General features: G+C 35.8%; 8 protein-coding genes, 3 non-coding genes and 1 pseudogene across 12 annotated transcripts; 8 read left to right on the forward strand and 4 right to left on the reverse strand.

The window, feature by feature from the left end:
- Nucleotides 1-390: 390 nt before the first annotated feature.
- On the forward strand, nt 391-2209 carry F43C11.8 (RING-type domain-containing protein; the record flags this gene model as incomplete). The annotated part of the gene is made up of 6 exons (NM_061843.4): nt 391-466; nt 512-678; nt 791-859; nt 1386-1950; nt 1996-2065; nt 2117-2209. 6 exons carry the CDS (start codon nt 391-393, stop codon nt 2139-2141), a joined length of 972 nt encoding a protein of 323 aa, NP_494244.2. The 3' UTR covers nt 2142-2209.
- A 1558-nt stretch (nt 2210-3767) lies between these two features.
- On the forward strand, nt 3768-5567 carry F43C11.7 (RING-type domain-containing protein). Its single transcript, NM_061844.7, has 7 exons — nt 3768-3883; nt 4394-4563; nt 4614-4688; nt 4757-4944; nt 4992-5040; nt 5148-5406; nt 5453-5567. Exons 1-7 carry the CDS (start codon nt 3808-3810, stop codon nt 5521-5523), a joined length of 888 nt encoding a protein of 295 aa, NP_494245.1. The 5' UTR covers nt 3768-3807; the 3' UTR covers nt 5524-5567.
- A 200-nt stretch (nt 5568-5767) lies between these two features.
- On the reverse strand, nt 5768-8617 carry enri-1 (Enhanced Nuclear RnaI (RNAi), T. Duchaine). Its single transcript, NM_001383798.3, has 4 exons — nt 8464-8617; nt 7665-7885; nt 6540-6748; nt 5768-6277 (listed from the first exon to the last, which is right to left on the reverse strand). Exons 1-4 carry the CDS (start codon nt 8606-8608, stop codon nt 5833-5835), a joined length of 1020 nt encoding a protein of 339 aa, NP_001370664.1. The 5' UTR covers nt 8609-8617; the 3' UTR covers nt 5768-5832.
- F43C11.15 lies at nt 6848-6913 on the forward strand. Its single transcript, NR_050895.1, has one exon. It is a non-coding gene; the product is annotated as an Unclassified non-coding RNA F43C11.15 (non-coding RNA).
- Nucleotides 8618-10042: 1425 nt separating the features above from the next.
- Nucleotides 10043-10095, reverse strand: F43C11.14. The gene has a single exon (NR_050896.1). It is a non-coding gene; the product is annotated as an Unclassified non-coding RNA F43C11.14 (non-coding RNA).
- Nucleotides 10096-10299: 204 nt separating this feature from the next.
- Nucleotides 10300-11798, forward strand: F43C11.6 (MotA/TolQ/ExbB proton channel domain-containing protein). The gene is made up of 4 exons (NM_061846.4): nt 10300-10444; nt 10495-10547; nt 10836-10966; nt 11425-11798. Exons 1-4 carry the CDS (start codon nt 10308-10310, stop codon nt 11734-11736), a joined length of 633 nt encoding a protein of 210 aa, NP_494247.2. The 5' UTR covers nt 10300-10307; the 3' UTR covers nt 11737-11798.
- Nucleotides 11799-12988: 1190 nt separating this feature from the next.
- On the forward strand, nt 12989-13899 carry F43C11.5 (annotated as a pseudogene). The gene is made up of 5 exons: nt 12989-13114; nt 13180-13228; nt 13278-13334; nt 13521-13642; nt 13702-13899. Coding segments are annotated over exons 1-5 (552 nt in total).
- Nucleotides 13900-14842: 943 nt separating this feature from the next.
- Nucleotides 14843-18033, forward strand: F43C11.4 (DUF281 domain-containing protein). Its single transcript, NM_001377718.2, has 6 exons — nt 14843-15131; nt 15257-15308; nt 15361-15417; nt 17497-17630; nt 17716-17897; nt 17947-18033. Exons 1-6 carry the CDS (start codon nt 14886-14888, stop codon nt 17951-17953), a joined length of 678 nt encoding a protein of 225 aa, NP_001364760.1. The 5' UTR covers nt 14843-14885; the 3' UTR covers nt 17954-18033.
- On the reverse strand, nt 18024-20517 carry F43C11.10 (Transposase). Its single transcript, NM_061849.7, has 2 exons — nt 19098-20517; nt 18024-18304 (listed from the first exon to the last, which is right to left on the reverse strand). The coding sequence occupies exons 1-2, from the start codon at nt 19405-19407 to the stop codon at nt 18282-18284; spliced, it is 333 nt and encodes a 110-aa protein (NP_494250.3). The 5' UTR covers nt 19408-20517; the 3' UTR covers nt 18024-18281.
- Nucleotides 20518-21182: 665 nt separating this feature from the next.
- F43C11.3 (uncharacterized protein) lies at nt 21183-22244 on the forward strand. The gene is made up of 2 exons (NM_061850.4): nt 21183-21328; nt 21913-22244. Exons 1-2 carry the CDS (start codon nt 21209-21211, stop codon nt 22207-22209), a joined length of 417 nt encoding a protein of 138 aa, NP_494251.1. The 5' UTR covers nt 21183-21208; the 3' UTR covers nt 22210-22244.
- Nucleotides 21476-21563, reverse strand: F43C11.13. Its single transcript, NR_050897.1, has one exon. It is a non-coding gene; the product is annotated as an Unclassified non-coding RNA F43C11.13 (non-coding RNA).
- Nucleotides 22245-22646: 402 nt separating the features above from the next.
- On the forward strand, nt 22647-23880 carry F43C11.2 (C-type LECtin; the record flags this gene model as incomplete). Its single annotated transcript, NM_061851.5, has 5 exons — nt 22647-22760; nt 22814-22868; nt 23214-23353; nt 23414-23610; nt 23795-23880. The coding sequence occupies 5 exons, from the start codon at nt 22647-22649 to the stop codon at nt 23820-23822; spliced, it is 534 nt and encodes a 177-aa protein (NP_494252.2). The 3' UTR covers nt 23823-23880.
- Between the last annotated feature and the right edge of the window lie 658 nt (nt 23881-24538).

The raw sequence follows: 24538 nt of genomic DNA on the forward strand, positions 1-24538 counted from the left end.
GATTTTTATCTAATTTTTTTTCTATTGATAAGAGAAAAAAATTTCGAAAAATCAAAAAAAAAAACGAAAATTTTCGATTTTTCGATTTTTCTAAAATAAGCCCGCTCCCGTACAAACAGTGCTATAGGTGCTCGGCAGGTTTCAGGCAGGCGCCAGGCTCTGAAAACGTTTTATTTTACGAAAAACTATTACGAAATCCGTAGTAACTGACCACATAGAATTAGCAATAGTGTTGAAAATGGTGTATCTAAACTGATATGAGTCAGCAAAAAATATTTACCGGTTTCCGTGTATTCTTGGTCACCAAATTGTTATCGTCTTATCGCAGTGTCAGCGGGAGAACTCCCAAGACCATTCGTTTATTTTTCCAACCCTCCGTACAGTTCCGAAATGTCATTTATTGAGTGTGAAATTTGCAACGAAGATTTCTCAAGTGCCACCGATGAAAATATTCCTAGGATTTTGAGTAAGCTTTTGCTACCTTTCCTAAAATTAAAAAATAAAAATTCAGGATGTGGCCACACAATTTGCCATGGTTGTGCAGAAAAATTGCTCCAAAACTCTATGATTTTATGTCCATTCTGCCGGGAAGCAACTAATGTCAGTACAGTGAAGGATTTGCAGAAGAATTTTGCATTGTTACAGGCAGTTGAACACGCTAAGACTAGAACTGAAGAGGTTTTTTTTTCTAGAAATAAAGTTATACATATAAATATATATATATATATATATACATATATATATTTATATATACATATATATATTTATATACAAATATAAAATTTTTCAGAAAGATCCCATTGATTCACCGCCAAAATGCGCTTCTCACCAGTACAATTTTGCGGAATTTGTGTGCATTGTGAGTTCTTTATAGGTTTTGATAGGCCCCAAAATGTCAACTGTAAAAAATTTTTTAAAAAACTTACTATTAGCAGCCGACAACTCGCCGGTTTCTGAGAGTGCGAGGTTAATAGCCAAAAAATAATGGTACGTGGGAGCCTAGTTCAGGCCAAAGTCTTGGCCTAGATTTTGCTCAACTTTTGTGGTCAAGCTCGGCATTTGGCTATAAATTCTTGGCCAAGTTTTGCCCAAAAAATATTAGCTTGGATCAGAAGTTTGCTAAACTTGGGCAAAACTTTGGCAAAACTCGGATTCAGGCTGCACCAAAGGTTTGGCCCAAACTTCTCTTATTTCGTTTCAAACTTATGTAGAAGTTTGGCAGAGTTGGTTGAACCTTTTTTTAAACTTTGGTGGAGTTTGAATCCAAGTTTTGCCCAACTTTTGCTCAACGTCTGAAACAAGTTATTATTTTTTGCGCCAAACTTGGGCCAGAAGCTAGAGCCAAATGCACCTCTTCTTGCCTGAGAAACTAGCATTCTTTCCAGGAGCCCACCTGCTCATCTAGCGATAAGCTCATGTGCCGTACCTGCGAAGAGTTTGGAGCTCACGCCGGACACAATCGAGGCCTACTACAATCAGAAGCGGCAAAGTTGAGACAGTTTCTGAGCGGGAAGCTTTCAAGATCCGAAGACCTGGCAAGTAAAATTGATGCGAATATCGAAAAGATCGGAACAGCTCAGCTAACAAATCTCGACGATGGGGAGGTATTTCAAGAGAAAAAGGTTTCGATAATAGCCTTCTACGCTTCAATACGAGAAACCTTGGATGCTCTCGAAAACGATGCTCTTGCGACGCTTCAGAACATCGCGGAAACTAACTTTTTCACGAACGACCTGCTCATCGCAGAGCTATCGGAATCCTTGAACCGGCAAAAGCGAAAAAGTGCGGAGCTGAAGCTGTTTATGAAAATGAGCAATGCAGATTTGCTCGCGGTGAATTCTGCGCTGGAAGTGAGCAGCGAGAATGAGCTCTGGACTGAATTTGCTGATGTTGAGCCTGAAGTTTTTGACGCAGCACTGATTTTTCCAGAGATGGATAGGCTTGTCATACGTAGGTCTTTGAAAAAATATTGATTGGAAAAATTGGATTTTTCAGAAGTCACGAAAGTTTCTAGAATTGACAACAATTTGTCTCGCGAGTTTGAAGAATTTTGCAGGGCTAGGAGGTAAGCTAACGAGAGAAATATGAATTTTTATATAAAAGTTTTTTTTTTCAGACAACCTGCTAGCTGCTCTGATTGATGCCAACGACGGTTTTATAGGATATTTAATTGAAAATGTTTGTACATAAATAAAAATGTGATTGATGATTTTGTTGCGCTTCAAAAGCGAACAGACATGGGCCAATCTTTTTCAGAGTTTTTTTTCTACAAATTCGGCAAATCGGCAAATTTGCCGGTTTGCTGATTTGCCGGAAATTTTCAAATGCGGCAATTTGCTGGAGATTTTCAATTTTGGCAATTTGCCGATTGCCGGAAATTTTTAATTTCAGCAATTTGCCGGTTTGTCGATTTGCCGAAAATTATCAATTTCGGCATTTTGCTGGTTTGCCAATTCATCGGTATTTTTTAATTCCGGCAATTTTCCGGTTTGCCGATTTGAAGACATTTTCAACTGCGTCAATTTGCCGGAAATTTTCAATTTTGGCAATTTCAAAATAGATATAAGAAGATTCATAGGATGCGTACAATTTTACCGATTAAAATTGAAATTCTGAAACTTCCAAAAAAATGTGCAAGACCACAATTTGGCAAAAAATGTTCCACAGTTGCCGTTTTTCCGGCAAATTCGGCAAACTGGTAAGTTAGTTTTAAATTCCGGCAATTTGCCGATTTGCCGATTTGCCGGAAATTTTCAAGTGCAGCAATTTGCCGATTTGCCTATTTGCCAAAAGTTTTCAATTCCGGCAATATGCCATTTGGCCAATTTGGCCGGAAAAATTATTTGCCGCTTACCCCTGAGCGATTGAAAAACCCGCTTGTGATATCATGGGTAAAGATTCCAAGAGATTTGACTCAAAATCGCTGAGACGGAAGGATTATCAGATTATCACTATGGTTACCATGCGCCTGTAGCTATTTTTTAATATTTTTGCTCACCAAGATAATGCTCAAGAAGATTATGATCACCATAGCAACTGAGCTCTATCGCTGAGCTGGCTCCGCGGCTCTCCTCATTCCATCTCCTTTGGGTGCCTACGGAATGTGCGCCCTCCTTTTTTCTCTACTATTGATTTTATGTTAATTTCTACTAAACTTTGCTGGTTTTAATTATTCTCGACAGGTCGAATAAATGCTTGAGCAAAAAAAAACTTTTATTTTAAAAGTTTCAAGGTGAGCAAAACTTGCTAATATCCTTAATATTTTTTTCTGTATTCCAGACTCGGCTACAACTCCCACCGTCAGACACGTCATAGTAACTTACTTCTTCAATTATATCAAATTTTTAAAAAATTTTATTTTTTCATTTCTGCTCTTGTGCACCATCGTCCTAAAAAAAAGTGAGTTATTTTTCTGGAAAATGTTTCTTTTGTGTTCCGATTTTTACGAGTTTTTTTTTCAGAAATTGGTGATCTCGTTATGGAATTAATTGTTGAATTATTGAATTAAAATTGTTATAATAAATTGTTTTTTGTTTTGGTTTTGTTCCGCAAATTTTTTACCATATGGTATGACGTCATAGGGTTGTGACGTCACTACTAAAAAGCGAGGGTCTCCTTTTTCATATTAGAAATAATTTCAAGTAGAAATTGGAGCAAACAAGTGAATTTTGGGAAATTGACATGTGAATTGGTTATCTAAAGAATAGCACGAGTGAGGAAGCAACGACCTTGATAAGAGTGTAGTTTCAATTTCATTTTCTAATTTCTGTCGACTGGCCAGTAAAATAAACAAAATTCGAAAAAAAAATGTCGTTTCTGAAATGCGGAGTTTGCACCGAGGACTATTCAAATGTGATCACAAATCGGCATCCCAAGAATTTGAGTGAGTTTTGACTTGAGACCACTATTGCATAGCTTACGCTAAAAAATGTTCCAAGTTGCGTTGGGCTCCGTCCAAATTTAAAATGTAATAGGCCCATGATTAGCCCAAGAATATCATCTTACTAGATCCGGACAGTTTAACAAGAGTTTGGCCATTCTTGCATTCAGGCTGCGCCAAAAGTTACGTTGGCCCGAAACTTTTGCTGTGTCGGCTTAAACTTACGCTTAAAGCCTAAATCCAAAAAATGTCAAAATTTTGCCCAATTTTTGACCAAGTTTATCTAAATTCTGATCGAAGTCAATACTTTTCGGACCAAATGCCGAGTATAACTAAACTTGGATGGCCTGGATTAGCTTAGGCTAAGGCTTAGCTTAGGCTAATTCTTAAGCTTAGGATTAGGCTTAGGCTAATTCTTAAGCTTAGGATTAGGCTTTGGCGTAGACTTAGGCTGAGACTTAGGCTTGACTAACTAGCCATACAGACCATCAAAACTCGCAAGTCACTTTTCAGCTTGCGGTCACTCAATTTGCAAGGCCTGCTCTTCAAAATTAGTCTCTAATTTCAAAATCCTGTGCCCATTCTGCCGAAAAACCACTGAGCTTCGAGAAAATGAAAACTTGCAGACCAATTTTGCATTGCTAGAGGCTATAAGCTTGTTCAATGATATCAATGAGTCCGTTGTAAGTTGGAATTTTTCATTAATATTGTTGAAGACTTTACACACTATCAGACTGAGCCAAGATCATCTGGAGCACCACCAAATTGCGAGGAGCACACTTATAATCTGGCCGAGTTCGTTTGTATCGTAAGTTTGGTCGATGCACCATGATGCGTGAAATTGCAAGACATGGCGCATCGACCAAAGTTCTTCAGAGTCCAAACTGCTCCAGTCGAAGCAAGCTGATGTGCCGGACTTGTGAGGAGTTCGGAGTCCACGCAGGACATAGAAAAGGGCTTCTGCAGGTTGAAGCTAAGAAAGTTAGGCAGAACCTTCTAGAGCGGCAAAGGAAGCTTCAAGTCAACAAGAAACAGGTTGATGATAAAATTCAAGCACTGGAAAAGTGGGCTTAAAAGTGATTTGTAGAAAAAAGCGACTTCCTGTTTTCAGGGCTGCTCTCAAGAAGAATGATGAGCTATATAAGGAGAAATACGATGAGGTGAGTTTCATTTACAGGTTCTTTCAAAGCCTAAGCCTAAGTGGAAGCCTAAGCCAGAGCCTAAGCCTAAGATTAAGCCTAAACCTTATAGTAAGTTGTACTTTCAGATAACACGACACTACGACAGAATCCGAAGCTCTGTTGCAGAACGAGAAAAGACTTCAAAGGAAGTGTTAAAGAAGAGTGTGCTGACCAGTGAGGAGGACAATCGGATGGGTCAAATCTCCAATCATGTCATCAGGCATCTACTGGAGAAGAAGTGTGAGGAAGTGGAACAGCTCGTCGGGATGACCGATTTCGAGTTGTATCGGGTGAAGGATAAGGTTGACTGGAATGATGAATCCTTTAGTTTCTCGGATGTTAAAGGTGGGGTTTGGAGTTTTATCTCCCCAATAGATATATGAATTTTCAGAAAAACCACCAATGGAATTGAAAACCTTGCATGTGAAGCTTCCAGAATTCCGATTTGAAGATTCGAGCTGAAGTTAAACATCAATATACATACATAAAGCTTATTCCGTCTTCTCATTTTGTATTTTAACAGGCCGACTTGTAGTCTTGTATGTATTCTTGTAGTCTATACTGTAAATGGACTATTGGCCCGGTTTCAGGCCTACCCAGCCGAAACTTTTCAGGTTCCACGCCGCAAGGCAGGCGGAGGTCGTCTCAGGGCCTCAAGATTTTGGAGCCTCCATGGAGCCCCTAGACTAGTTCGGCTATTTCAAAAACCATTCAGACACATTTATTCTTGGGTTCAACGTTGTCATGCAAGAAAAAGAAGAGATCCATAAATTACCAAACATCCAATTTATACATCCAATTATACTCTTCCTCCGAATCATATTCCGGATCCGGTTCCTCATCATCTTCACTGAGATCCTCATTGCAGAAGCCCATGACGTGGCTCGGTATGAGAAAAGTCCCATCGGGTTGGCGCTTCATATTGTAAATGTCAAATGCCGGAGATTTCGGCTTCCGTTTTCGTGGAGCTACTTCGGAGGAGCTGTCTGCATCCTTTGTTGGTAATCCTGATCTTGACTTCAAGATCTGATCGACTCGAGATGGGGGCTGTGATGCTGATGTGGGCTCGAGTTGGGAGCTTGAAGCTTCGTTGGATGGCTTGGATTCCGGTTGCCGGGGTGACGGGAGCTTTGCAGGTTTAGCCGTGAGTGGTTCTAGGTCGGGCTTGCAAGTTCTCACAAAGATCACGTCAGGATCCTCCGGCAGCTCTGATGATCTGAAATAACAAAAAATGTTACTTTAGGCTAGGCTTCTAGGCTAGACTTCAGGCCTGCCGCCTCACGCCTGCCTATCGCCTCATTTCTGAAACAAGTCAAAGGCTTGGTGTTTATACCACATAATGAGCAATATAGTTTTGACGCGGCCGACATTTTTCGGGTTATATATATATATATATATATATATATATATACAGGAGACACGGCTCGCGGCAGGCAGGCATTTTGGCGCCTACATGAAGCTCTACTTCAGGTCCTTACCCGTTCACCAGCTCCGTCAGCCACTTTGGGACTTGGGATCCTCTCATAGTCATCTCCATGTTCAGAGCTTCCTGGTAGATCCGTGCATCCATATTTGTCGTTAAAAAATCAATATCGATGACTTGCTCCGATTGCTGAGCCATTGTGTTGAGCCGATCGAGCATTTTCTTGATTCCAATGATTTTTAGTGGGAAATCGAGGAAGATGTACTGAAAAATAAAATTTCCAGTATTAAAATTGAATTTCGGGTATATTTTTTAGTCTAAATTTCAATTTTTAGCTCGAAATTCAAAAATCGCGTGAAATTCGGTGCTTGCGTACTTTTGGCGCTACCGTAACGCGGAAAATTTTAAAATTGAACTAGAATGGTCTAGTTTTTGAGGTTTAGCATGAAATTTTATGAGAAATTCAATTTTGAGAAGAAAATTTCAAAATAAGTTCCAAGATTTGAATGCGTCGCGGTCGCGTTGAGGCTCAAAATTGAATTCTCGGTGTTAGGATTTTTTCTCCGCATTTTCCTTATCAAATTCGAATTCTCCGTAATTTTCTTAGTTTAACCATGAATTTTCAGCTCGAAAATCGAAAATCGCGTGAAATTCTGTGTTTCTGGGGGTACTGTAGTCGGTGTTCGCGTATCTCTGGTGCTACAGTAACCCTTAAAATTTCAAAATTGAGCTAGAGAGCTCTAGTTTTCGGCTGCCTTAGTAAAATTTTGTGTAGATTTCAGATTTGACTATAAAAATTGGAAATTATCTGAATATCTAACAATATCTGACAACTTTCAGACAACAAGTTTAGTTTTTGGGGCTCAAAAGTTGTTATAATGAATTTTTTATTTAAATGTCGAATTCCACATAATTATCTCAGCTTAACCCCTAGCTTTCAGCAGAAAATTTAAAAATCGCGTAAAATTCTGTTTTTCTGGGAGTACTGTAGTCGGTGTCTGCGTACTTTTGGCGCTACAGTAACCCTTGAAATTCCAAAATTGAGCTAGCGAGCTCTAGTTTTTCAGTATCAAACTGAAATTTTGTGAGGAATTTGAAATTGGCAAGGAAAAGTGTAAATTCGTGCCAAATTTTTTGAATTTTTTACAAATTTTCCAAGTTTTTCAACAAAAAAACTTACATGCTTAGCCAACCCCAACTGAAAATCGTCCATAAAATCCATATTACAAATCGCGAGCATTTTCTCTCCATTATTCACTTGTACCCGTTCTCTTTCCAGCACAGTTTTGTCATTTGTTATTAGATATTCCGAAAACGTTCCGAATATAGTTTTGCTGTCGTAGAGTGTTAGCAGAGCTGCCATTGCCGATTTGTCGTGTTTGCAGAAAATTAGTGTGCGTTCTGGAAAAATTTACATTTTTTTCGCATTTTCCATGAAAAATTCGGATTCTCCACTATTTTCTTAGTCTATCTGTAAATTTTCAGCTCAAAATTCAAAAATCGCGTAAAATTCGGTGTTTGCGTACTTTTGGCGCTACCGTAACCCTCGAAATTTCAAAATTGAGCTAGAAACTTCTATTTTTTGCGGGTTAGACTGAAATTTTATGGGGAATTCGAATTTGAAACGTAAACTTCAAAAATTTAAATTGTTGGAAATTTTTGAATGCGTTGCGGTCGCGTCGCGGCTCAAAAATTAATTTTGCAAAGTTATTAGCCATTTTTTCGAATTTTTTAGAGAATTCGAATTCTTCATAATTTTCTTAGTCTATTCCTAATTTCTTAGCTCAAAATTAGGAGATCGCGTGAAACTCGGTGTTTCTGGAGTACTGTAGTCGGTGTTTGCGTATTTTTGGCGCTACCGTAACCCTCTAAATTTCAAAATTGAGCTAGACAACTCTAGTTTTTAGTTACAAGAGTGACTTTTTTGTAAAGAATTCGATTTATTTAATAATAATTTTCCAAAATAAAAAATCACTCACCAAAACTATTACTGGCTTCAAACGTCTTTTTATCCTCAGCCAAAAACTCGAAGACCTTCTCCATTTTCCGTTCATGTGCGATTTTTTCATTGTTGCAGTTTTGTACTTGATGAGCATTAATTCGGGTGAATTTTGCTATTTTCATAGCGAATTTCTGGAAAATATATCGATTTTTAGTTAGAAAAAAGGTGAAAAAAAGTAAAAAATATATGTATCAAAAACCATAAAAATTGGGAATTTTTAGAAAAAAAACCCAAAGAAAGTTTAAAAATTCTTCAAAAATTGGAAAAATGATAGTGTAAATCTACAACACAAATTGCTCAATGGACAATTTTCAGGAAAGCTTATTAATTTTTCTGAGAAAGATTTGAAAAAAAATGCACTGAATTTTTGGAATTTATAAGGTTTTTAATTCAATATTCTGAAAAACGGAAATCTACATCCCAAATTGCTCACCGCCCAAATTTCGAAAACAAACCAAAAAATCTATAGAAAAACGGAATTGTTTTGCATAAAATGAACGCGTAAAGGTCAGGGGGCTTGCGGGCAGGAAGAAGAGAGTGTGAAGAGGAGTATGAGACCCAGACGTGCAAAACCACAGAAATAAGATGTAAAGAAAACAGTATGTAATAGTAAGAGACACCAGAGAAATTGGCGTAAAATTGCGGAGTCGTTGTGGCAGCTGGGGGTGTTCGATAGGTGCGGGCTATGGGAAAAACTTCAAAACAGCCGGAAAATAATGGAAAATAAAATTTTTTTTTGCCGGAATAAAATATGGAAATTGGCAACAAAAAAATTTTAAAATTAAGAAGTTTAGGAATTGCTGACAAGATTGGAAATTTCCCAGCGATATAACAAAAAATTACCAAAACTTTTCAAAAAGTTGCTAAAAAATTGCCAAAACTTACCAAAAAGTTGTTAAAATTGCCAAAAATTTCCAAAAAGTTTCTCGTAAATTGCCAAAAAATACATAATCTTGAAGTTATTGAAAAATTGCCAAAAAATAACCAAAAACTTCTGAAAATCTATGAAAAATTTCTAATTACTGAAAACTGTCGTACAATAAGTATTATATAACTTGCGAAAAAAGTTCCAAAAAAACTGAAAAACTAGCAAAAAACATAGGAAAGTTGCCCGAAATCGCCGAAAAATTGCAAATTGGTACGGTAATTTGGCAAAAAAAAGGGAAAATGCAAAAAAAAAACTATCTAAAAAAACTAAAATCTGGAGAAAATGGCAACAAATATTTTAAAAGTTCAGAAAATCTCTGTAAATTTGCCAAAAAACTTCCAAACTAGCCAAAAACACATCTACTGAAAATCTAAAAAAAATAATTTTTGGTGAGAAATGTCGAAAAAAAAAGGTGCCAAAAATTACGAAAACTGCCCGAAAACCACTTGAAAAGTAGTGTAAATCAGGTAGAAGTTGGCGAAAATTTACAGAAATTTGGCGAAAGTTGGCGAAAATTGGAGAATTTCTGAAGTTTCTCATAGAAATCTACCTATTTTTTCAATAATTCTTCTAAAAAGTCGATAACTTTCCACTTTCTCACCCTCAATGCACCATGTGCCCCCCGCTAAACGACACTCCGCTCTCCCGTCAGCGGTGCGTGCTGTTTATCGTAAATCCACACAGCAGGGGAATTTGAATGGGAAATTGTGGTTTTGTGGGTTTTAAGTAGTTTTTATTGGTTTTTAATAAAATTTTCAATGACTACTAATGCGAAAAGAAGTTTTGAAAGAAAAATCGTGAAAAATTCAGAGAAAATCGATAAAAATTAGGATTTTTTTTGTAAAAATACCAAAAATTATGAAAAATTTTACGAATTTTCATCAATTTCAGCAATGTTCCTACTCGATTTTTTATTTCTCGTCTCCTGGATTCTTCTTCTACTCGGCATATTCATTTTAACTCGGGAAGCCGTATTCCAATGGCATAAATCTGAAAATTTATCAATTTTTGGAGCATTTCTAGTTACCATGTAAGGTTTTCAGAGAGAAAATTTGCAATGAAAAACAAAAAAATTTTTAGGATAATATTTATCGAAGCAATTCTGATGTTGGAGGAGCATAAATGGAAAGATGGTGGGTTTTTTTTGTATATTTCAAAATTTTTTCTGAGGTTTTTTACAAAGAAATTCGAATTTTCCGTCACTTTATTAGTCTACCGATGAATTTTCAGCTCAAAATTCGAACATTGCGTGAAATTCGGTGTTTGCGTACTTTTGGCGCTACCGTAACCCTCGAAATTTCAAAACTGAGCTAGAAAGCTCTAGTTTTTGATTTTTAGACTGAAATTTTATGTGGATTTCAAATTTGAAAGTTAAAAATTCTGAAAAATCTCAGAATTTCCAACAAATCAATTATTTTCAGACACCTTATCTAATCAGCTGCTCCGGTGGATGTTTGGCAAGGCAGAAAGTACACATTGGAAATGGCATGTGAATCCAGTTACAGTACCTTTTAGTCTACTTGGACGGATTATAATATTGTGTGCTTCAGTAGTAAGTTTTAGATATTTTGAAGAAAACTGAAATCTCGAGTTTTCCAAGAAAACCAGAAGTTTTTGTGTAATTTTAGTGCAAAATCTGAAAACCTTATAAAATTTCAGGCTAAGCACAAAAAACTAGAAGCTTCTAGCGCAATTTTGAAAATCCCGGGTTACGGTAGCGCCAAAAGGACGCAAACACCGACTACAGTACACCAGAAACACCGAATTTCACGCGATTTTCGATTTTTCAGCTGAAAACTCACGGATATACAAAGTGAACAGCGGAGAATTCAAATTTAATAATGGAAATTCAATCTAATAGTGTTTGCGTATTTTTGGGGCTACAGTAACCCAAAAAAAACAAATTCAAATTCAAAATCAAGCTAGAGACTTCTAGTTTTCTGTGTTTAAGCTGAAATTTTATGCAAAATTCGAATTTTTGCTTTAAAAATTTAAAAACTATATTTTCAGTTCGGTGAATCGTGTGGAAAACTAATTGGCCGCTTCATCGCAGAGCTTCCACTTGCCACGTCACTAGTGATGGTTCCATTCTCATTTTTGTGCATTTTCCTTGGAATCTTTTGTATTTTTGGATATCAATTTAATATTGGTTATGGATTTCTGAAAGTTGAACGCAATAATCGTCTGAAATCGATTTTCAAACCATCGGATACGGCGGGAAATTCGTCAAAAAAATTGGAGAAATGCATTTCAAAAATTGATTTTTGCGTGAAGAAAGTTAATGAAGGATATCAGAAAACAATTGAGAAGCTGAAAAATTGAAATTCGATTTTTTAAAGAATATTTTATGGGTTTTGTAAATAAATAAACGGTTCTAATTTCAATTTTCTGTTAAATGTATTTTTCAAGCAAAATTGGTGAATAGTTAGACAAGAGTAATAAGCCAAAGTAGATCCCGTTCTTGTGTAACTGGATTTCCAACAAGCTAATGTCTCAATGATAAGATAAAAGAACAGAGATTGATGGGGAGATCACTAAAGAGGCGCTATTTTTATTCAAAATTGATCTTCATTATAAAGTTTAAGACGACTTTCGTAGCTCATTTAAGCCTTAATTTGTTGATTTTTTAGCTGGTAAATATGTCTTCGGACCTTTTTGTGAAAGAAAAACGTTTTCAAAGGTGCATCCATTACTTATTTCAAGCAATTTTTAAGCTTAAAAACCACCTCATATTCGGTGCAAAAGGCTCAATTGGAAGAAAATTGTACTTTTTTATATGCCCCGATACAAAAAAATAGTTTTGGAAAATTTTCAAAAAAAATTTTTTGACCAAAAATTTGGCTTCCACTGGACCGCAAAAATTCAGATTTTTTGCAAAAAAATAAAAATTTCCAAAAATCTTCCACATTGTTTGTTTGACCCTAAATGCTCACAAAAACAATTTTTAACCGCTCATAACCACTTTTAAGGCCATTTCCTTGACCTAGAATTCAGCAAAAAAATGCACTAGAGCACTTTCAGATGGCGCTTTCAGGGGTTCAGAGTTGAGTTCCGCCGCTGAAATTTTTGTGGTGATCTAGTCTAAACATAAGCTTTCAAATGACATATGTCTTGATTTAAAGTCCGGGACTAGATTGACTTCCTTTCCTTGTAAGCTACTTCCTACATCGCAGGCTTACCGTATCAAGAATTCGGACGAAGAAAACAAAAAAAAAACACAGAAATTCGTTGCATTAAAATAAATATCAATTATTTCTGATTGATCACTCTATCCTCTAGTAGGATATCAAAATTGCTCTTGAAATTGGATTAATATAAAAACTGATCATTGGTTTGAAGTCTTTAGATTATGAACGAAAACTTGAATATCGTACAAGACTGTGATCGGCAGGTGCCTCCGATAGATATTGATTCCATTTCTTGCGCAACTGGATTTTGATCCGAGGTTTGAGAAGAGATTAGTTTTATTTCAAATAATATCACCCCATCACTTTTTGCTTTTAAGATTTTATTTCAAAATATCTTTAAAAAATGAATATTTTAACTATATTTCTAATTATTCCATGTTTGCTGCATGCGAATGGTTCCGCCGGATGAAGCCTATATTCCGAGCACATTGGCTCCTAAGATGAGCACCCAAGCTCCTGAGGAAAGTACAATGGGTGTTGATACCACAATGGCCGGTGATAAAACAACTGAGGTAAATAATATTTATTGAAAGATTCATAGTAATTTCCTGGGAAATCCTCAATTTATTTTTTAAAGGAAGTGATAGAAATGACAACACCCGCAATGGAGTCTTCAACCATGACAGGTGACTTTTTTTAAAAATAAACTAATATTTTAATTTCAGTTGGTTTCAGAAAAAGAATGCCCGGTTAGTGCAGCCAAGTGTCCAGATTTGGCGACAGTGGTCAAAGGTGAGATTTGTGGCCCATACTGATAAAAATATCGATGAAAATTGTTTTTTTTTTTTTTGAAATGAAATTCATGAACTTTTAGTTTCTAGCTTCTAAGATTCTAAGATAGTTTCTCAGAAGTTTCAGTTCGCACCAAATTTTTTTCAATCTTCATCACCGATGTACTTTTTTTTACTGGAATTTCAGCTAGCGTGGTCATAATGACTGACTCGGGCGGCTGCATTGAGCTCTCGTGAAAGACTGGCGATAGTCCGGTTGCTATTGGCTCATTTGCGGAAAGTGAAATACCACCGCCTACCGAAGCTGACGTAGGACTTAAATTTGTAAGTGATATCACGATTTTTCCGTAAAAATGAAACTTTTACAGTCAATTTTACCCCCAGCTACACCGGAACAAATTGCACTCGGGTTAAATGCATTTTATGGGCTTGTATGTGATAGTAATAAATTGACGGCCACAGAGTATCCACGTGGAATTATCACTTATACCGGTTCCGGTACTCACGGAGCAGATGGATCATACAGAGGAAAGAGATCGGCTCTAAACGAACTCGCTTGCGATTGATATCTTAGATTAAATGAGGAAAACATGTGTATTGATAATTGGTGATATTTTAAGTTTTTGGAATAAAGTTAGAAGCGTCTCCCCTCGTTTTTGGTGGAATTAAATAAATGTATTTTGTTGGAAATTTGTAATTTTTTCAACATTTTTCTAATTTAGTAGTAAATTAAGTAGTAAAAACTCTTTTTGGTTTTGAATATGAAACGACAAAACGAAAAAAGTTATGTGAAATAATAAGACTAGAGAATCCAATGGGATCACTATAGTCCAATGTCGAAAAATGATTTTTGCATTCTATAATATGTATAAAAATGTTATTTGAGTGGAATTTAGCTTCAGCTCGATTTTTCAACCGCTAAGTTTTATATCGAAAATAATGAAAACAAAGCGATTTCAATGGGTCCAAACTATTCATTTCTTAATCTAAACTACGGCAATACGCCAGACAAGAGTGATAAGCCAGGGTAGATCCCGTTCTTGTGTAACTAGATTTCCAAGAAACCACTGTCACAGAGATAAGATAAACAGAGATTGACGGGGAGATCACAATAGAAACGCTATTCTTGTTTACAAATGATCCCCATGATAAAGTTCAAGACGACTATTAAGTCATAATACTTTGATTTTTTTATCTGTTAAATCTGAGCTACTTCCTACATCTCAGGCTTACCGTATCAAGAATTCGGGTTGAGATATCAAGAAACACAGAAATTCGTTGTATTAAAATAAATATCAATTATTTCTGATTGATCTCTAGCAGGATTTTGAAATTGGATTAATATTTAACAAAACAGATCTTCGGTTTGAAGTCCTAAGACTATGAAAAAACTTGAATATCTTACAAGACTGTGGTAGGCAGGTGTCTCTGATACCGATACATTTCTCACGCAACTGGATTTTGATCCGAGGATTGAGAAGTGATCAGTCTCACTTCAAATAATATCACCATCACTTTTTGCTGTTGAGATTTTAATCCACAATAACCAAAAATGAATATTTTAACGTTATTTCTAATTATTCCATGCTTGATTGCAAAAACAGAATGTTGCATGCGAATGGTTCCGCCAGATGATGTATATATTCCGAGCACATTGGCTCCTGAAGAAAGTACAAAGAGCCCTGGAGAGATCACAATGGCTCCCGAGGAAAGTACATTGGCTCCGGAAGATACTACATTGATTGCCTCAGAGGAAATTTCCAGCACAACTTCCAATATGGAGACTGATACGACTGAGGTATTGCTTTATAAATTTTCGAAAATTTCAAAATTTGTGAGTTTCCTTGACTTTTCCATCAAAACTTTCTGACTTTCAATAATTCACCCAAACCTCGAAATTAAAAGCTAATTCCTTCCAATCAGGAAATGACAACACCGACAACTATGACAACGGAGGAAACAACAACCCAGTCAGGTAAATTTCACTTGTTACAAAATAGATTTTCCAAAATTTCCCTTGCTTTCAGCACACGTTTGCCTCACTCGAACCAACTGTCCAGCTTTGTCCAGCCCTGTAATCTGGAGTGAGCTACTGTAGAAGGGCCGCACATTGCTAAAAAAAACCGAACCCACAAAAAAACTATCATAACTTTGACACCTGACAAGCTACAAAAATGTTAAACATATTCTCCAACTAAAATTTATGGCAATATAAATGTTACCAGCCGTTCGCACGCGCTAAAGCGCGTGCTCCGACTGGCGTACTCGAAATTAAAATGAAATTCTAGAAATTTTAAGCGCTTCTCTGCAGATGGGACGTTTTTTCTCAGTTTTCCAGATGTTTTTAAAGCAACATGAATATTATATGACTAAGTGTTCAAGAGTTACAACTTTAAAAAACTCTAGTTTCCTGGAACTACTTCTGAATTTCATGAACGTTTCTAGATATTCTTCATGTCATATGATCGTATGAAATTTTTCCTTTTATTTACATTTTTAAGTTCATGGCATTTATACAACTTTTGATCTTTTTAAAATATTCTAGAAATTTCAGAAAATTTTAGAACGCTCCACGAACTTCTTTTCTTTTGACTTTTCCAGAAGATCATTCCAGAGTTTTGTTGAATTTTTTAGAAAGTTCTGGAACATTTCAGACAATTCTTGAATTTTCTATAGCGATTTAGAACATTCCAGAATTTTCCCGATTTTTCTAGAAAGTTCTGGAATATTCCAGAATTTTCTCGATTTTTCTAGAAAGTTCTGGAACGTTCCAGAATTTTTTCGAAAATTCCAGAATTTTAGAATTTTCAGAAAGTTTGAATTTCCCACCAAAACATTTTTTTCAGAAAATTTAAATATCCCACCAAAATATTTTTCACTAAAAATTTGAATTTCCCGCCAATTTTTTTCACTAAAAATTTGAATTTCCCGCCAATTTTTTTCACTAAAAATTTGAATGTCCCGCCAAATTTTTTCACTAAAAATTTGAATTTCCCGCCAAAATTTTTTCACTAAAAATTTGAATTTCCCGCCAAAATATTTTTCACTAAAAATTTGAATTTCCCGCCAATTTTTTTCACTAAAAATTTGAATTTCCCGCCAAAATATTTTTCACTAAAAATTTGAATTTCCCGCCAATTTTTTTCACTAAAAATTTGAATTTCCCGCCAAAATTTTTTCACTAAAAATTTGAATTTCCCGCCAAAATATTTTTCCACTAAAAATTTGAATTTCCTGCCAAAATTTTTTCTCTCCTACAGTACCTTTACAGCACTACTACAGTACCCCGACCATACCCCATCACTAACCTCAAACCAATATCCCTTCAAAAGGCGAAAAGTCAATTTTTCCCAAACTACAGTAATCCTACAGTACTCCTACAGTACCTCTACAGTACTACTACAGTACCCCGACCATATCCCACCACTAACCTCAAACCAATATCCCTTCAAAAGGCGAAAAGTCAATTTTTCCCAAACTACAGTAATCCTACAGTAACCCTACAGTACCTCTACAGTACTACTACAGTACCCCGACCATATCCCACCACTAACCTCAAACCAATATCCCTTCAAAAGGCGAAAAGTCAGTTTTTCCCAAACTACAGTAATCCTACAGTACTCCTACAGTACCTCTACAGTACTACTACAGTACCCCGACCATATCTTTCCACTAACCCCAAACCAATATTCCTCCAACAGCCTAAAACGCCTCGCCTCTGTAAGCTGTGACGTCACAGACTACAAAGACTACATAGACTACAAACTATGGACAAACGGAATAAGCGCTTTATTAATAGTAAATGATTTTTTCAAGAAAAATGATACGTTTTCTTTGAAATATCCCAGTTTGAAATTTTGAAACGACTGGTTTTAACTCAAAATAAAACAACGTTTATTTCGAACTTGTGAAATTCTCAGGAAACATTTTAGTTTTCATGCTGTTTCTGATAGAAAATCTGATAGAAGATCTTTCCCCCCAGCCCTGTCTAAGCCTAAGCATAAACCTAAGACTTAACCTAGGACTAAACCTATGCCTATGCCTAAGGCTGAGCGAATAAAATGCAAAAGAGGCAAAAGGCCTGCTTGAGGCGGGCAGGTTTCAGACAGGCATCAGACCTTGAAAAAATATATCTTAAATAAATAAAACGATAAAAATTCCAGGCCAAATGATGACTGTTGAAGAGAACGGTTGCACTGAGTTTGTATGTCCTGAAGATTTTGTTCCAAGGGTAGTTTCTACTTTCAGTAGGAGTTCTATAGAAACACCTCCCGGATTTACCGATTTTACTTCTTTTGTAAGTGTTCAGTGTAGAAATGTTTTCATAAAAACTTTTCTGAAGCGTTTGATAAACTGAATAAAAGAAACTAAGTAAATTCCAGATAATTCAACCTCCAGAACCATATGACGCAGGAATAAATACAATTGATTATTTTGGAATCGTGTGTGACGGAAGCTTAGCGGTATCCCAGTATCCACGTGGAATAATGCCTTTAGGCGGAGATGTCATTGGCGATGATGGATCTTTAGACGGACTATATAGTGTAGCGACTATGATTACTTGGTAAGATGCCTTAATTGGAAAATTATTGGAAAATGTTTCTTTTTTTCAGCGTCTGACCACACTTGTATTGCTTATCTGATACAGAACAAGACTGAAAATGTGATTTTTTTTCTGAATAAAAATGCAGTCAATTTATCATAAAACTTGTTAGACCAGACGAAAGATAAGAGAGAAGAAAATCACATACTTTCAAATACAATGTTAGCTATTGTTTCATAACTTCATCCAGATCATCTTCAAGACAATCCACGTCACTTCCAACGGAGCTGTCACCATCTTGACTAACAACGGAAATATCGCTGATTTGGTCATCCGATTCGATATTCACTGCTTGCTCCGAGCCGGTTCCAGCTCCAACTTTTTGAGATTCCGATCTGATGTTGCTTATAGAGTCTGCCCGGAAGGAACTGCAACAAAAATACAATTACAGTCAATCTGGCAATTATGGTTATTAGTGGAGATAGCTCCTTTCATCGAGTATTTGACACCCTCTGGAGTCACTGTAATTTTTAAAGGTGGAGTAGCGCCAGTGGAGAAAATGTTAAAAACCACTCCAATGGTCTCAAAATGACCAAATATCTTGATAAAACTTTTCAAAAAAATTTTGAAACTTTTTAATTAACTGTCAAAAAGTGGCAATTACTCAGTTTTTGTTTTTACCACTCATAATTTTGGAAGTCGACCAAAAAAATGTTCTTCTACATTTTTTTAATGTTTTAATTGCGTTCAAATTATTTGTATTGAAACATTGTAAATTTCCTCAAAAGCTCGTATTTTTCAAAATTTTAGCAATTTGCCAAAACTTTGACCAGAAATTATGAAAAATCTAAAATTTTTTGGAGTATTTTATTATGATATTCGGTTGTTTTGGATAATTTTAAGTGCATTTAGACAAAATCCCCACTGGCGCTACTCCACCTTTAATACGATTAATTAAAATAGAATTGAAGTATCAAAAATGTAGAAAAAAAAGAAGTTTTTTGGTCGACTTCCAAAATGGCAAAAACTAAGCAATTGTCACTTTTTGACAATAAATAAAAAATTTTCAAAAAAATTTTAAATTTTTTTGAAAAGTTTTATTGTTATATTCGATCATTTTGGCACACTGGCACTACTCCACCTTCCAAGCTCAGTCAGGTAAAAGTCTTTGACCTAGGTATGATAACCAGCTTGTTGGAAAATGTGCATAGAAGAGCTTACCATTTTTGCGTTTTCCTGCCTCTTCCAACTCCTTGATCCGTTTTTCCAGTTTCTCCACTTTATCCTTTAATTCCAACACCATCTGCTCCAAATTAAAGCTCTTACTTTCTTTTTTCTGTGTTTTCGTTTTGAATTCCCTGACCAAGCTTACACTGGCTAGTCTTCTAGTGTATTCTTCTTCCGTAAACTCTGACTTTTGACGTTGTATAGAACGCATCCTTAGGCAATCGGAAAATGTCTCATCTTTCTGATCCTTCCGTTCTAACACGATATCCTTGAAATCAATGGTCATCCACTGTCTTTTTCCCATCTTGTATCACCTTTCCGTACAAATTGTATATGGATCTCTTCAAAATTAGCATTAGTGATTCCAGATCTCGTTCTTCTTTGCTAATAGCCTTTGGCTTCTCCAGTTTATTTTTCATTTTGAATACCTGTGGAATTTGAGGATTGGCCATTTTTTATTATCGATTCAAGTCGTATGAACTTTTTGAAAAATTTTCCTGATTTAATAAAGCCAAACAACGATAACAGTTTGAAAACTAGCAGTGCATTTTCAATTTTTTTTTTTTTTTTTCAAATTATAGGGTTTTAGACATACGTTTATGGAAATTTTTCAAGGGTTCAGTAGTAAACAACATAAGGTTATGATTTAAAAACACGAATCCACCACAATTTTCCATAAAGTGCAAGAGTTGTGGAAAAAAAAACGAAAAAGATCATATCGAAAATACATAGTGCATCGCATCGAGTGAGTCTGGACGGTAAGACGCAAGAAATGCAACGTACCACTGGAGCAATGTAATCCGTTCGGGAAAATAGTGCTCTTTTTAAGAGGGTTTAGAGGGCACCAATACCGCGAAATGGTTATCGATTTGTGGAGGGCAGCGGTCTGTTTGGAGAAATGGTGAGCTCATTGAGCACGGGGGTTCTCTCAATCTTCTCCCTCTTAGGTTATGTGTACTTTTTTTAGGAAAATCTATGAAAATTTACCAAAAGTACTAAAAAATGTCGTTAAATAATAATCATACAACTTGCGAAAAAAGTTCCAAAAAAAATTGCAAAGTACAGAAAAACAGTGGAAAGTTGCCCAAAATAGTCCAAAAATTACAAAGTGGTACCGTAATCTGGCGAAAAAATTGGAAAAATACCAAAAAAACTGTCTAAAAAATACTAAAACCTGCAGAAAATGAAAAAAAAAATTTTAATTTTAGAAGTTCCCTGTACTGTACTGAACTACGTTATTGCCAAAAATTTCCAAAATTTCCAAAACCAAAAATATCGGAAAAATCCCAAAAAAAGTGATCAAAAATCCCGAAAATTTTCCGAAAAACACTCAAAATGTACTGTATTCGGGAAAATAGTGCTCTTTTTAAGAGGGTTTAGAGGGCACCAGTACCGCGAAATGGTTATCGATTTGTGGAGGGCAGCGGTCTGTTTGGAGAAATGGTGAGCTCATTGAGCACGGGGTTCTCTCAATCTTCTCCCTCATAGGATGTACATAAGAGGGTTATGTGTACTTTTTTTAGTTTCTAAGAAAAGTTGTTGCCCTGGAGCCTGGGACACTTGCAGAAAGTTTGCCAGAGTTTCAGTAAAATATTCGAAACCATTATTTTGACTGAAATTTTTGGCATGAAATTGAAATTTTCATAATCTTTTTGGTGCAATTTTAAAAACCTGAAAATTTGAATTCGCGCCAAAATTTTAATCAGAAATGTTGAATAACCGCCAAACTTATTCTTTAAAAAATCTTTTTTCCAATCGACAGTATTGTTGTCACTTCAGAATAGATTTTTTATAGTGTTTTGACACTTTTTTTCAGATCGCAAGTCAAAGACGAAATGGTCAGCTTCAAAAAAAAATTACACAAAGCCGCCGAAAAATTCCCCCCAAATCACACTACAAACTTCTGAGACTTCTGACTTTCCGTTTTTTTTTTTCAAAAGAACTGTCAGTTGATTGATGATATCAGTCGTTCAGCAGTGAAACTGTTTGTGGAAGGTCACTTTTTTTTGGAATTTATCAAAAAATAGGCGGAGAAAGTAGTAGAGAAAAGGTATAAAAACCGATATCTCTCAGTCAGTGTTTACTGCAAAACTATAACCGAAAAAATGAATTTTCTGATTATTTTTTCTATTCTTATCTCCTATATTTCTTCACAAGCAATTCCAAATGTGGTCTTGACTGGAGAACCCAGAGTTATTGCAAGGAGGATACTTAATGTAGATATGGTGAGGATTTAACTATTTTGCTGAAAATTTATTCGAAAAGTTTTCGGAAAAAAAACATCGCTAAATTATTCGAAACACATAAAATAATTTTGCAAAAAAAATTGGAAAATGCACAATTTCAAAGTGTTCCTGACAAATTAATTTTTTCTAAGCATAGGCATAAGCAAAACCTAATCTTAAGCCTATGCCTAAGCCTAAGCTTCAGTCTAAGCCTAAGCCTAAGCCTAAGCCTAAAACGCTGTAATCCTAAGCCTAAATAGCGTCAGCTAACGCTCGTCACTGACGCCACGCCTGAGATTAAACCTAAGCCTACGCTTGAGCCTGCGCCTGAGCCTAGGCCTAAGCCTGAACCTAAGCCTAATCTTGAACCAAAGCCCTAGCCTAAGCCCAAGTCAATTTTTCTTTGTTTTGAATAATGTACCACTTTTTCTAAAAAATTTGATTTTTTTTGGTAAAAAAATTAAAAAGTTCAAAATTCTTTTTTTGGAACATTTATCCAAAAAACGAAAAAAATTATGAACCTTGGTATAAATAATTTAATTTTGCAATTAACAATTCACATTTAATAGTTCCTTAATTTCCAGAAAACCGCTCAACAACTGGTTCATCCCGATAACCAAATGCACGTTAAATATCAAGTAAACGTTGTGAAAAACCCAGAAAACCTAGCTACCGAATCCTCCGGCTACATCACTGAAGAACGGACTCCAGTGACTATCTATCGCAGAATTCTCAGACCAGCACGGATCACATTCAATGAGGATAGAGTAGTTACAGATAACGTTCAAGGAACTAGTGATGCTGTTGAAATGGAGTCATGGACATTGAATAAGAGCCCTACTATTGATGGATCTTTTGTTCAACAAGGAGCTTTTCATTGATATATTGGTTCTTAATAAATCATTCTGAAATCTTCAGTTTTTTGTGTAGTTTGTGAACATAAAATTTTTAGATTTAGAAATTTGGCAAAATCTCGGCACAAGAACATACATATTTTTTCTACTCAAATTGTATTTTATTTTCTGATAGATTTTTTCAGCGTAGATTTCTGTGCAGCTTCTCTTTTTTATCTGAAAATAATGCAAAAGATCCTGCCAAATAAAGCTTATACTCCCGGCCCACAAAAAACATTGGCCGCTGCAATTTTTCTTGAAATATCTACGTGGTTTAGTTTTCTGAACTCTTATCAATTAACATTCTAAGAGATCAATGTAATTATCATATAATGTACATGCAAATGTATGCTAATATCTGGCCACTGTGGAATGATAATCACTTGCTATAAAAGCCCAGCCCAAATCCCAGAGGAACAAGGACGATGTACTTCAAAATGTACTTTTCCATGTTCATGACTCTGTGTTTATTTGGCCACGTGGAAGCCAAATGTCTTGCCAATACTCCACCACAAGAGACAACTTCCAGTTCTGCTGGGGTATGATTTTTTGATCGAAAATATCCACAGAAATAATATAATCACATTTTTAGGGCTGTATGGAAACCTACACTCCAGAGTGTGGAAATTTGACATCACTTTTTGACTGTAAGTTTTTTTATAGCAAAGTAAATCACTGATCGATTAGTCACTCTTTTCTGGCGGATCACGTAACTTCAGAGCTTGATAAGGTACAATTGTAGAATCTAGTTAAAATTTAAGAATTTCGTTCGGGCAGACAAAAACTGAACAAAAAAAACATATTTTTCGATAGTTTCAAACATCGGAGATCCGCAAAAGGGGAAAATTCGAACCGCCAAAACTTTCAAATATTTCGGGGAATTGAAAAACTAAAACGTTTCGTTTTCCGATTTTTAAAAACAAGATTGAAAAACTAAACCATTGATTGTATTCTAACAGTGTCATTTCTATAATATTTCGTATGCATTTCAGATGAGTTTCTAACCCTTCTAACCTCTGAGCAAGATGGGTGTACTGTGTTCTCATGTCCTCGGGGATTAAGACCGTTGGTTCACGCATCGTTCGAAAACACCGAATTGCCAAAACCTACTGATATAATCCAAGACACTTTTGTAAGTGACTTCATAACTGCATGCTTAAAAAAAAAATTAATACAAATGCGCTATCTACAGATCATTGTTGCACGATATTCATGGGGACAAGTGGAAGACATGCTTAGTCAATTTGGAATTGAATGTGATGGCGATAAGTGGAAGGTCACCAAATATCTTTTGGGAATTCATTATGCGACTCCAGATAAAGAATTCAGAAATCTTGGCAGAGATGGTTCATATGACGGAATGAAAACTGAAGTAATGCAAATGACCTGGTGAGTGTCCTCAGAAAAGATATCTTAAAATCGGAAGGCAAAATCAAAAATGTGAAATGAAATCAGAAATTTTGAAACCTTGAAAACCCTTTAAAGAAGATTTGTACGACACGCGCCTAATAGATAGTTGGACAAAGATTCAATCGTTTTATGTTATAGTATTCTAACAAAATTCAGTTTTCAGTTCCACCGCACATCTACCTGGAGATTGACTATCACTTGAAACTAATAAATGATAAATCAATGTTACTTTCGAATGAAGCATGTTTTTTAAAACGTCCCTCCTAGTTTCGACTGTAAGATTCGACGGAATTCTGCACCAACGACGCCAGTTTCCGATTCAATCCGGTTCTAAGATTATTGGTACTTGCTTCGAGTAATTTTAGTCTCAAAAGACAAAAAGTGCAACTGATAATATTAAAAATCCTGTTCTCTCTTTGCTGACACAAGAAAAACTGAAGAATTATTTTTCTGGTAGCCTTTGGATCAAAACTACACCTAGTTAGTTATCAGGGTGGGCCAGTGGTTGATCAGCTTTTTGGAAATTGGAAAATTCATTGTTTAGGGTTCTGTCTTATAGCCTCTAATTATATTGGCTTTTATTAAACAGTATCTTAAATGGAAGATTGTAAATTCAAGAGATCTATCAGTGATAATGATTTTCTCAACAAAAAAAATTGCCGACTTTTTTCCATTAGCCGCACAGCCGTGACAATGAAAACCAACCAAACGTCAAACACCAAGTAAACGTTGTGAAAAACCAAGAAAACCTAGCTACCGAGCCTTCCGGCTACATCACCGAAGAACGTACCCCCGTAACCATCTACCGCATAATTCTCCGACCAGCTAGGATCACATTCAATGGGGATAGAGTAGTTACAGATAACGTTCAAGGAACTAGTGATGCTGTTGAAATGGAGTCATGGAC

The sequence above is a fragment of the Caenorhabditis elegans genome, chromosome II, assembly GCF_000002985.6.
Source record: "Caenorhabditis elegans chromosome II".
NCBI lineage: Eukaryota > Metazoa > Nematoda > Chromadorea > Rhabditida > Rhabditidae > Caenorhabditis > Caenorhabditis elegans.